Below are 13884 nucleotides of genomic sequence, written 5' to 3'. Positions count from 1 at the left end.
CCGCCTGCACTGTTCCTTTAGATTATTCCCGTAATTATTTTTCAATCTGGGTATTTTTGTTAATATTAAATTATTTTAGATTAGTTTGATGAAAAGCTTAACTCTATTTATATCAAAATCAAAATTAATATAAAAACCAGCCAGCAAATATAATGGACTCTTAAGAAAATAAAGGCCCACTTTCTTTTCTTTTTCATGTTCATGAAAGGAACACTTGTTTTGGATTTAACTTACGCATGCTTTTAATATTTGAAATTAATGTATGGTTGAGAGAATTAAATGTAAACACTATTGTTTTTCGAAATTCAAAAATTCAAATTCCCTATGTAAATCTTCACTTCACTCGCCTTTACTTTTACTCAAAGCTCAATGTCACTTCTTTAACCTCCCAACAACACCCAACGATTCTTAAAGTTTAAACCCAAACATCACCTTTCCCGCTCCAGTCCACTTGTTATTAACATCACTTGCTCTGTTTCCACCAAACTGAAGCTTTTTTGTTTTCTTTTTCAATTCCTCAAAATGGGTGCCTCAGGAAAATGGTTTAGATCACTTGTAACTTTGAAACCACTTCATGAACCCATTAACCATGTATTTTTCTTCAATCCCATAACTAAGTTTCTAATTTTCTGGAACTCTTTTTTTTCCTTCGTGCTTTCAGTGTTTTTATTTTTCATAATTTTTTTTGTAGGAGAAAACGGGAGATAATAAGTCCAAGAAGAAGTGGAAACTATGGAGGAGCTCATCAGAAGGGTTCGGATCCTCCTCATCCAAGAGTTTCAAAATGCGGCACGTGGTAGCTGCCCCACTGGCCTCCGATTCTTCTTTCATGGCTGATGATCTGCTTGCTGCTGCCATGGCTACCATTGTTCGTGCTCAACCCAAAGATTTCAGAGCTGTGAAGCGTGAATGGGCCGCCATTCGAATTCAGACTGCATTTCGCGGTTTGCTGGTATATTGGCTTTTGTCACACTCTTTGTTATAGTTCGATAATAGTAAAATATTTTTCGTCACTCGCTCATGAGAGCACAAACTTTTTCGCATTTTGGTGAAAATTTTTGTCTATGTCTGACTTTAAATACACCTTTCGTTTTTCATGGTAGGCAAGACGAGCTCTGAGGGCATTGAAAGCAGTAGTAAGGATTCAAGCCATATTCCGTGGTCGTCTAGTCCGAAAGCAAGCTGCCGTGACATTAAGGTGCATGCAAGCTCTTGTAAGAGTCCAAGCTCGTGTGAGAGCACAATGTCTGCCGTCTTCAGAAGAGCAATCTCTGCACAAACTTGATGATCCAACAAAGGAAGCCGAGGTGTTTTTTAATTTATTTATTTTTATCTTCTGTATGATTTTACTGCCAACTATTTGACCAATGGCATAATCTGCTGAATGCTAATTCCTTTTTGTTTTTTTTTTTCAGAAAGGATGGTGCGACATTCCTGGAACTTTAGAAGAAGTAAAAGCAAAACAACAAATGAGGCAACAAGGTGCAAAGAAAAGGGAGAGAGCAATGGCATACTCTGTTTCAAGATCATATGGCAATGGCAGCCCAAATTTCAGAGCTAACAAGCAGCAGCCGCTATCTCGTAGGCATCACCAAAGGCTACATAGGGATAGCCCAGATTGGGATTGGCTAGATCGTTGGATGTCAACCAAACCCTGGGAAACCAGGACCATTGAAGAGCCTGACTCCACAGTTTCTCGGAAAAGTGAAGATAACATTGTCAGCTTCCACTCCACCTCTTCGGAGCAACGTGGCTCTCTTAAACTGAAAACGAAGAACCCCAAAACCAGTATTCTTACAAGGCCTGCTAATCAAACTTCGTGTTCATCGTCTGCCCCGAGTTCCGAATCAGTCAACGACAAGAGCTCGACGTCGACTTCATCCGCATCCGTGTCTCCGACTACATTGTCCAGCAACACTATCGTTGTGGTCACATTAAACGATAGTAATCATACTCAAAAGCCAAGCTACATGAATCCTACCGAGTCTATCAAAGCTAAACAAAAGACCTTCAAGTTTTCTTCTTCGGATAACATGCGGAGACACGTCGTTGATGATGATGATGACGATTTACAGTATTTACATAAGAAATTTACGACACTTTCTTGTGAAGACACCAAGAGCTGTGCTGATTCTAATCCATCGATTAATTTCTCCAGGGAATTGTACCGACCAAGACATGATTGCCCCAGGATTAATCAGTGGTGTCAAGGTAGACGACAATGAAATTCTTTTTAATGACTATGACAAGACATCATATGAACCCTCCAATGCTATCCTGCAAAAGACTCTTTTGTATCATGTAATTGAAACAACAATACTTTGATTATTTCCCCCCATTTACGTTCAATTTAGTTTCTTGGTTTCAAAATTAAAATAGTTGATATATCACATTACTTTTCACTTTTGGAGAAATTTATTTTTTCCTTTTTCCTTTTTGGTTTTTTCATTATTTCTTTATTTTCGTTCGCTTCTCCATTTTGTTTTTAATCAAGATTAAATATAAAATTTGTACTTAAATTTGTCTATTCTTTTAAAGTGGTGTTTATAGGTTTTTTTTTTAATCGTAGATGGATATCCAAATATTTTTTTTATCTACTATATTAATACCCGAGCCTAACACAGTTACATTTTTGCTAATGTGGCAGCGCTAACCATTCATGCGCTGCCACATGGATTGTTATTTGCAGTTTTTTTTTTCTGTTTTCATTTTTACTATTTTCTTTCTCTTTCGCCTTGCTTCTTTTTTGAACCCTAGCTTGCTCCGGTGAGCTCTCCAACCAATGACGACACCAGAGTTGCATAGAGATTTTCTTCTCCTTTCTTGTTCTACTAATAAGATGGTAGCGGTGACGGCAAGATTCTCTTCCACTTCTCCTCTTCTTTCCCTTCATTTATTTTTTTTGAAAATCCTAGTTAAAAGCTGCCACCCACCCATTTTTGTTCTCTAGACCTTTCAATTAATCTATTTTCAATTCTCTCTTTGAAGTCCAAATCACTGCTTAAGTCTATTTTGTACTTTAATGTTTAAGTTCTCTTTAAACAATAAACCCATCTTCTGCAAAGGTTGTCAGTTGTTTTTCAAGGCAGATTTTTTGGGGTTTAAAACTTGAATGTTGTGTTAAGGAACCTATGATTATTTTGAGCCAAATAGTCTTGCATGTCTTTAAATATTGAATCTGGGGTTAAAAGAAATATTGAGATAATTTTTGTGTTTTCTCTTTTCAGCCATAAAAATTGGGTGGTGATTTGATTAATTTTGTACCTAAATTGGGTTTAAGACAACAATCTTTCAACACCTGTTACTCCCAATGGTTTCGCGAAGCTCTTGACAAATTACTTGACAATTTCACCATCTCATCCTTCAATTTCAGGCCACCCTATCATTTTCGCCAATCGAGACTTCTTAAAAATGTCGGGTTATTCCCTAGAAGAAGTGATCACCCGAACCCAAGACCACAAAACCAATCAGAGAACGATGATGGAAATAATTCAACAATAGAGGGATAAAAGTTAATCCCTTTCAATTTTCCTCCAATTGATCCTTCCTCCTATTATGGGTGAAAGTTTGAAAACAATTACGCATATCGGAAAGTGGTGGTTCATGTCAATAGCGCCAAAGATGATGGGATTTTTGAGAGAAGAAGAAGAATGAACAAATGAAATAAAAGAGATAAGAAAAAGAGAGAGAAATAAATGGGGAAAAAGGAACGTGAAAAAAATGAAAGGATAAATAAATGAAAAATAAAAAAAAGCTACAAGTAACGATGTTAGGCTCGGGTTTCAATATAGTGGACACTAAACTAGGACCAAAAAGAAAATCATAAATATCAATTTTAGAAAAATAAATAAATTAAAGTACCAATTTTATATTTAACCCTTTTAATAATATCCAATCGTTTTCATTTTGAGTCATCATCGAGCAACACCAGCAACATTGATAAAAATCTTTTAAGTCTTTCCCTAATAATTTCCACTTTGCTTTTTACTAAAAATCTATTTTTCCAATTTTTCTTTTCAGGATTGAAAATACCGATTTTCTCGCATGACAAATAAAATAAATGCAAAATGCACACTTCAATATTTGAAGTATACCCCTTTTTACATTTTAATCTTTGAAGTATTTTTTAGCTCATTTCAGTTTTAATATTATTAAGCATTTCCAGTTTAATCATAACGTTATCGTATGTTCATGTTCAGTCCTTTCAACGATTTGAAAAAACAATCAGCCAATTATGTGCTGCCACATTTACATTACTACGAGATTATCATCTGAAAAAAAACCTTAAAATCTTTAAAAATTGTAAAAAAATACAAAACTACACTTTTTTTTAAATTACAAAAAAACTAATTTTTACTATTTTTTAAATTTAGAAATTTTAATATTTTTAAAACTTTATAAATCAAAGTTTACTGAAGAATGTTATTTATTATTTAAATGATTATTTAATTGAAACACTATTATTTTTTATTATTTAAATAATTGAAAAATTTTATCCAAAATTTATCACCTAAAAATTGAAAAGCATTAAAATTTCTAATATATTTTTAAAGCAGTAAATTTTTATAGTTTATATTGTTTTTGTAACTTTATAATATTTTTTTATTTTGAAATATTTTTGTATTTTTAAATAAATTTTAAATCTTTTCCATTTTTAAAGATTTTTTATGGTTTTTCGGATGACGATGATGTCATATGTGACACGTGGCAACGTATGATTGGTTGTATATCCTTATCATTAGTTTTTAATGTTCAAATGACTAAGGTGAGAAAGTTTGATAACGTTAGTGACTCAGACTGAGTGGGCCAAAAAAAACTTTAAGGATCAAAATGAAAAAAATGATGTAGTTCAAGGACTAAAGTGTGCATTAAACCTAAAATGAAACAGTACTAAAAGTTACTAATGTTGGAAGAATTAAAAAAAAGACAAATTCAACAAGTATTTGAAAGAAGTGGAAGTGGTTTTGTCAGGTAATAAGACAAAGTCCAGCTTTGGGAGTTACATTGTTGGGAGGGCTTTACGTGAACATCATTCCGGTTAAAAGAAGATTATATTAACACTATAAAATGAACGAAGACACCTATAGTTATGTAAAAAAAAAGTTAGAAAGAAAATATAAAAGGAAGAATTTGTGGGTTTATTTTTCTTAATATCTATTCTATTGAATTTTTGAAAATTTTCCATCAAGAATGCAAGATAAGTTTTGGGTAATTAAATTTAGCAGGTGTCACTTACTCTTTCGGTAAAAATAAAAGTTGTTAAAATCAGCCATGATTTTTATCTTCTAATCCATCGACTTAATTTCCATCGCCCCCATCAATAGACATTGCTTACCCCTCCAAAGGTTTTGCTGATGCTCAACAGTTTCTTTACCCTCGATGGACAGTAAAGCTAACAGAATGTTCCTTGAGGTAACAAGGCAAAGAGTTTTCGGCTTTTTGATGATTGGTTTTCAAGGATGAAGAAGATTTAGTTATTTGTATATCATAGTTATAATTACGATATTATTATTCATATATATATATTAGTAATTTATGTTATATAAAATTTGATAATTTTATATGTTTTATGTTATGTTTAAGTTTTCTTTAAAATAATTGAAGGTTAAAAATTCCATTAAAGAATTATTTCACTTATAAATTCTACCTTTTTCCTTATTAATTTTTTACTTTTTTTTCTTAAAATTTTATTTACTTTTAGAAATGATGGCTCTTAAAGAAAGTGGGTTAAAGGAAAAAAAAACCTCAAAACAACTAAAATTCTCAAAAGGAAAAGGTATAAGAATTAACTGTATAATTTGGTTTAAATTTTTTTGTCTATTGTAACCTACCTTACACCGTTAACGGTAGTTAACAATTCAATGATCAAAATGTAGTAATTTGATAACATTAATAATTATATTGTAACTTTTTAAAACTCTGATAAAATCATAATTTAAATAATACATAAATGATTAAATTTATAATTTACCCAAAATTGTTTTTAAAATTAATTTTGTATATGTTTAATAGTAGTCCAGGATTGAACCAATGCAATTATTATTAAAAGAGTTAATGTAATTTTTAGCCTATCAACTTGGTAATTAGATTTTTTTTTGTCTACTTTGATATTTGGAATCAAAAAGTTTAAATATCAAAATGAAAAAAAATTATAGATATTAGAATAGACTTTAAATAATTATGATAAAAGATAAAATTAGTTGAGATTAACAAAAACTCTTATACTTCGTAACATGATACACTTACCGCCGTTGATGAATTAAAAGATTTAAAAGTACATAGTTAAAACCTGGTTTGAAGAGTGATGGAAGAAAAGAATATTGATGAATGATGAGTAAGTCCAAGATCAGTGGACAAAGCAGAAGCTTTCGTCGGGAGAATGATGATTTACATTTTATACGACTGATCTAATCATGTGATTAGGGTTGACAAGACACGCCATATATGTAAGAAAGCATATTTCAATCATTAATGGAGTAACCTTGTTAGGTTTGTCGGCTCGTTAACGTAATCTCTCTCTTCATATTCTTTTATCAAACTCCAAAAATTCATATTTTTTAGAATAATTACCACAAAGTTGCGCTATATAATCCAATTTAAATTAATCAATTAAGCGAGGCATGAGATTAGAGATCCCTTATACATAAACAATGAATAGATAAAATAAATATAATTGTTTTGAATTAAGAAATTTCCTTTTTTAAATTTTTTTCATGTTTATATATTAAAATAATTCGATAAAGATTCAATGGATAGGAGGAGACAGGGCAATTATAAATGCATCAAATCTCCATGAAAGAGGTAGTAATATTCAAAATTCAATATTCAGGGCGAAGTGGAAGGTGATGGGTAAAGTGAGGGAGTGATGCTAACAATGAATTTAACAATAATCGGTCTCGTCCTAATTCATTACTATTCTTATTTTAAATAGGTCGCACAAAATATTGTTGACAAATCATTTAACATTTTTTTGAAATATTTTAAATGTTATTTCTCTAGACTCTCCAAACTTTTAAAATGATAATTTTTATTTCTTAAAAAAATATAATATTATCATACCCTTCGCAGCATAAAATTCTTGGTAGTAAAGGACCAGTTGATCCAAGTAGCATCTTGGTGTGGGGGATATGGCCTCTAACGAAGGCTAGAAATCAGGACATGCTACCAAAAAAGGCTTTCGACTTGAAAAAGACTCTGAAAAGAAGGGGGGAATTAAAGAAAAGGAAGAAGGTAAGGGAGATTAGCTTTCTTCAAATTTGAGTAAACAAAGTGGACATTTTCTTTCATGGAAGAGGATTGCCATGAAGATAAGGAAGGTAGAGTGGGTCTATTGGGGTCTTAATAGGCCACCTTTATATATTCCTTGTTGAATAGGGTGTAATTGAGTATTCTACACTTCACATAATTTCCATACCTCTTTTGGTCTAAATTTTGTTTTCTCAACTTCTTTAGTCCATTACATTGTACAAAGTGAAATGCTAGATGACATTAAATGAATCATATAGTTTGATGAAGTTAGGATTGATTTTTTTGAAGGGAGGTCAATTTTGGAATGAAACTCATTTCTTGTTAAGCTAGTTTCTACATACCGTGATCAAATTTAATGACAAAATTTCAAGTTATTAAACACTTGTTATTTGTGTTCATATAGTTGGTAGACTCCTCAACAAGTTTAGTATTATCTTAATAATTTTTTTTTCAATACATTAAGAGTTTGAGTGCCTAAAGAGATAGAAAATCCACGTAATGAGAGTATCTCATCACGTGTCTACAAAAATGAATCATGCATAATCACATATGGTTGAACTTAAACCCGTGCTTTATAACTTATTAAACATTTATGGGTGAGATTATGATTAGATTATAAATTTAATTGGATTCAAACTTTGTCAATTACTAATTAATTGTGAAAGAAATTCAGTTTGGCCAAATAAAAATACACTACTAATTTGTTTATTTCTTAATGTACAATTTTTGTGAACTTTTAGCTAAGCATAAAGTGATTTCTTTTGACATTTGCAAACCCCATTGTAATTCAGGTGCCCCCACCTCTCATCTTTTCTGGCTTTTATAGGACTCATCATCAAGCTGTTCTTTATGACACATAGTTAATTAGTTCAACTTGCCATACTTTAGAGAAATGAAGTTTTATAAAGGGAATTTGCCCCCCCTCCTCTTTTTCTTCTCTAATTAATATGATGCTTAAATATAGCAATCTTGGGTCATTTGAGGATCACTTAGTTTTATGAGTGAAAAAGGACATTGTTGAGGTAAATGAGTAGAACAAGGAGGAAGAGTTAAATTTAGGTGACAAGTTTACGACTTCCTGTAAAAATCTTCTCTCCTTTTTCCTACGGTTTCAGGGCATTTTTAGTATGAAAAAAGGAGGAGGAGGTAAAGTGCCTTTAAACGAATTACATTAACAAAAAAAAAGAGAGTGTATATTGATCATGTTCAATAAAGAATTTGAACGTTTATTAATAATTTAATTAACTATTTGGCTATTAAAATAAAATTTATTAATAATTAAATTAACTTTTTAATGGGACAAATCTCTCCAAATACTAATTAACTATTTGAGTATCAAAATTAAATTCATCAATAATTAAATTAACTTTTACTATTTAAATTTGTATAAAACAGTAGAATAAATTTATTTCAATAAGGTTTAATGATAAATTTGGCTATTAACGTTTGCATGTTTTGTCAAAATGACCCTAATTGTATTTTTGAGTCTATTTTGGTCATCAATCTTTATTTTTTTAATATGTTTTTTTTCTAACAGATTTAATGAATAAATTCAAGGTTTTAATTTTTTTCTTTTAAAAGATTTCAATCTTTCATACTTTGTTTACTGAGAAGTTTTTCTACTGATTTAATTTTTTTAGATAATTAGCTTATTTTCTTTAAATTAAGAGCTACTTTTTAATCTAATGTGTTATTTGTTTATTTTATTATTTTCCACAAGTAATTATTTTATTGGGTTATCATAGTAATAAATTACATCTCATTAAAAATATTCCACATATGAAATTTCACATCATCCCCGTTAACTTTTTTAACGGTACTTTCATTAAATCTGTTAAAAAAACAGATTAAAAAAGAAGAAGAACAAAGGTTGGCAAAAAAAAGTTCAAAAATACAATTAGGACCATTTTGACAAAACATGCAAACGTTAGTGGTTAAATTTATCATTAAGCCTTTCAATAATTAATCAATGGACTTTAATAAATAAAAAAATTATTGTAAATATTGCTTTCAAAATGAAAAACTATTAATTTTTCATATTTATAAATCTTAACTATTTTTCTAAACAATCTAATTATAGGTTTTGATTATATCTATTCTTTTTGACACAATATTAAAACAACCCTGAGCCCCTCCCTAACCTATAAATAGGAGGATAATACACTTCAGTGCATTCGAACTCACGTCCTCCTGTTTTGACAACAATATCTATGCCAATCGAACTATTTTATTTTTTTAACTTTTTTATATATATAGATTGTTGAACTTCAATGACTTCTTCGATGATTTATAATATAAGTTTGATATAGGTTTTTACCATGTATATTTTTTCATAAATTCATACTTTGCTATCTTCTTAATCCTTATTTATAATAATTGGGTCTTATATTTTTGAAAAAAAAAAATCCATGGTTGTCAATTTTCTGTTTATGTATTTTATTTTATTATTTGAATTTAATTTTATCATATGTAATTTTAAAAAAAACCATCATATTTACAGTTGATTAGTATTTCTTGTGTATGTAGGGTATTAAAATTAATATATCATTAAAATCAAATACAAATTATATTAAATTAACATTTAATTTACTTTTTAACCGTTTAATTTAGCAGAGTGGTATGGATCTAAAATGGTTTCATTTTGTGTAATAAAATTGTGATTCAAGTGAGGACAAAGAATTACGTAATCAATATTTCATTTGTACTTTGTTTGGGTGACTTAGGCCGCATCTTGTGACCTCGTCTGACTCAACAAATAAAGCAAACGAAGGGGTTGGGCTATTAATTGTTGCATGTGCTACATTAAAATTCAACATCCTTGTTTTCGCTCCTTTTAATTTCTTCCATCACAAGCAATTCCAATCCATTTCTCCTTTTACTTTTCTTTTTTCTTTGGCTTTTGAGAAAGCGAAATTAATCATGTAAATTTAACCCAGATGTGTGTGATTTTTAACCACAATAAAGCATTTGCTTTAAGGACTTTAAACCCAAAACCCAAAAAAAGAAGAAGAAGAAGAAGAAGAATTTTGTTTATTTTCCTATATTTAAAAGGCAGCTTTGTTTTTAATATTTGTAATTACATTTGCATGATATATATATTTTGCAACTTTTGTCTATGATTATTTCTTAATTAATATCTAGCAATTATAGGAATATGGGTTTCGTTTATTTTGTAAGATTTTAAATTATTCATAAAATTTTCAAAATTTAAATTAATTAAATCGGAAGATATCATGCTTTTAAGTGAGCTTCAACTTATAACTTCCATGTTACCAACATAATAATTTGAGTATAAAAAGCTTTTACATTTCCATTTAAAGTTTTATTCCAATAAAAAAATTTTGATTAGTGTTAACATATTGTTTGAAGGAGATAGGGCTAGATTTTTCTTTTGCTTGAGGATTTGAATATCTTGCAAGATGAAAGGCAAAGTATGAGGTGTTAGAGCTTGTGCTCTAATATGTTTTTTTTACACAAAGGAGTAGGTAGGAGAAGAAAAGGAGGTAAGAATTTATTCAAGGGTCTTTAGTTGTCGTGAGGTTATTCAAGTGCGTGGGAGTCAAGTTGTTCTTTGCATATAATTGATGAGCGTAGATGTCTTTTGATTGATAAGTTCTTTTATTGATCTTATCTTTTGACTTGTGTCATACGCGGATATTAAAAATTCATAACTATGTATATAATTATTTATCGTACAAGTAGTACACTCCAATTAACTATATTCATGAAAATTTTGAATCTCTTGGAGTGGTATAAGGAGTAAAATCTTTAATTTACCCAAAAAAAAATTATAAAAGAAGCATGTTTAAAATGGTTAAAAGACAACAATGTTAGATACAACATAATTTTTCAAAGTTGGCAACAAATATAGTATAATTGTAGCACCATCGTAATCTAGTAACCCCAAGTTCCCATTGAGTTAAAATTGGACGCCAATTACCAAAAGGAGGAAAAAACAACACAAATAATTTGGAATCCTTTTACGATGCCGAATTAACAGCACTAAAACAAATCCAAATTCTTGCATATACTAGTTGAAGATTGTAGTCCCATATTTTAGTTTTACTAAAATTAGTGTAGATTTTATACTAGTTGAAGAAATGGAATGATTTTTAAGATTGAGGGTCTTATATTTGAAAGGAAAATAGTTTCCAATTTACCACCTAACCTAGGAGTATAATTTTACCATAACTTCCCCTTGAGAAAAGGGTGGAAAATTACGTCAATGCCATTACTTATAGTTGCAATTAGACATATTATATATAAATTGCTTGTTAGGAGCAATTTTACTTGGTGAAACAACTTGTCTTTGAGAGATAATAGCCACGAATGAATGATGATAAACTTTTTTATTTTTTTATTAAAAAAAAGAGGTTTAATTTTTGAGAAAAGAGTACAGTCAATCATATTTCATAGCAGGGTTTTCATTTCATGAAAAACTGGGCAAATGTGGGGAAGCCAAGAGAAACTTCACCTTTTCAACTGCCTCACCCATGTCCAGTTCTTTTTATGTAAAAAAAAATGAAATATAAATGAAAATAGCCATCAGATCAAGGCCTTGATCATTAATTGTCTCTCCTTCAACATCCATCACTTCTGCTACCATGAATTGGCACCATAATTATCAGAACATGAAGCACACCCTATGCTAATTATTTCATATTTCACCCAAAACAATCAATTTTCCTTTTGACTTTAGCAAACCAATAATCATAATCTGTCATTCCTACGAATTTAGCTTCTCAACATCCTGAATTCCATTCAAGTGATGTAACATTTAATTTTTTTTATGGAAAGAACTAGGGTTGCAAAAGATTGATTGTCATAAATTTTCTTGTTGCCATTATCGTTTAGCCTTTTGTTTTTAAGCTCGTTGATCAGTATTCTCGATATATATATGCAGATAAATAGCCTTTTAGGATTAGTATTGTCAAAATCGCTCAACCTATATATTCGTAATAATAATGAATGGATGGGGTAAAGGAAGTAAATGGCAGGGTTCCATTCCATGCAAATCTTGTCCTCCTTTCCGTCATTTTACCACTAAAAACTGCTTGCTTAATTTGGGAAGAGGCAAGAGCATGCATTTTGTACTAGGGTGACCCCATTTTCAATCATAACACTGCCTTGATTACAAATTCTTTTGACCCTTTCATTCATGATGTGTTTTTTTTTATATAATAATGTTTGCCGGAGAATCTTCAGATTTTGTCCGAGTGTAATTTCTTTGTCGGAATTAAAAAAAAACACTTTTTACATCTTTTAATTTACTATAGGTAGAGTCCTGATTGTCATGTCATCATTGAATCCCACTCTCAGGTGGCAGTGAGCTGGTGCTCTTCTTACTTTGATCGCCCTTGTAGACTCTGGGATTTGTTCATATCACTTGACTGTATTGGTGCGCGAAGTTATTTTTTGTGCATGTGTTTCGAGAGGCTAATGGCCTTGTCGATACCTCCATTTTTGTTGTTTGTATGTAACTGGTTTTTCCAGTTACTTTTCCTATGAAATGAATAAATGATTTTGCTGAGGAAAAAAATCACAAATAAGATGTTTTTTACCAAATAAAAAGAAAAGAAAAGAAAATTCGTTTCTTTTATAACCGGCTGTGATAATATTTAGTAGTTAGTGTTTAAATTAATATATATTATTTAGGGTTTATTGTTTTTATTTATAATTTATAGAATTAGTTATCAATATAATTAAAAAGAAATCCCAAACTTAAAACCTTAAACATTAAACACTAAATTATAATTTATAAAATTATTTATCATAAACCATAAAATATTAAACCTTAAATTTATCTATAATCATAACATTGTATTGAAAAGAAAAAAGAACTGGTTGTGTGTAAGGTAAAAAGGGGAGTGTCAGACCTAGGTTTGCCAAAATTTTTAACACATAGACCAGCCGAATAGCATTTCCTGTTTTCTCTTCAGCTGATATTATAACGATTAGGACCCACTGATGGAATTAAAATGTAGATAAAAAAATTAATTGATTTCAGCATCTTTGCTTTTAATATATGGTGACCACTCATCGTCCAACTTGAAGAAATATTCGTGTCTAATCCAATAAAAGTTGAAAAAGAAGAAGAAATGAAAGTTTGAGTTAAAACAGTATGGTGTGCCCCTGGATGTTAATAAATTAAGCAATCTATATATTGTTTCCATGAAATGGAAGGAATTCTGGAATTGCTAAGGCAATGTGGTCCCTTAATTAAGATTAAATAATTACTCTACCTCTGTGTTCCATTGCTTAGATCCCAATCAACGTTTTGGTTTTCCAATTTGTAGATACACTGTTCATTATTTCAATATGATAACTAAAACCTAATAAGTAGATAATGAACAGAAGTCTTGTTATGATTATAATTGAAATTGGTAAAAGAAATAATAATAATAATAATAATAATAATAACAAGTTTTGATATAAGTTTAAAGCCACTCATTGCTTATTCAGAAACGATAATTATTAAAACATAGTAACGTCTTCAGATTTCAACCTAGTAATTGATTTACAACTTGAAATTTAACAAGAAAGAGCTGAGCTTTAATTCATGCATTTGATTGAAATGTCTTCCCTTTTTTCTTTGCATCACATAGTTGCTTGACTTGGAGATAAAAAGCCTTTACT

General features: G+C 30.1%; 1 protein-coding gene across 1 annotated transcript; it reads left to right on the top strand.

The window, feature by feature from the left end:
- The first annotated feature begins 345 nt into the window (after positions 1–345).
- Positions 346–2332, top strand: LOC107906094 (protein IQ-DOMAIN 1). The gene is made up of 4 exons (XM_016832955.2): positions 346–591; positions 692–952; positions 1104–1307; positions 1416–2332. Exons 1-4 carry the CDS (start codon positions 523–525, stop codon positions 2223–2225), a joined length of 1344 nt encoding a protein of 447 aa, XP_016688444.1. The 5' UTR covers positions 346–522; the 3' UTR covers positions 2226–2332.
- Positions 2333–13884: the final 11552 nt, after the last annotated feature.

Source organism: Gossypium hirsutum, chromosome D05, assembly GCF_007990345.1.
Source record: "Gossypium hirsutum isolate 1008001.06 chromosome D05, Gossypium_hirsutum_v2.1, whole genome shotgun sequence".
Classification (NCBI taxonomy): Eukaryota; Viridiplantae; Streptophyta; class Magnoliopsida; order Malvales; family Malvaceae; genus Gossypium; species Gossypium hirsutum.
This window is presented reverse-complemented; position numbering and strand designations above follow the sequence as displayed.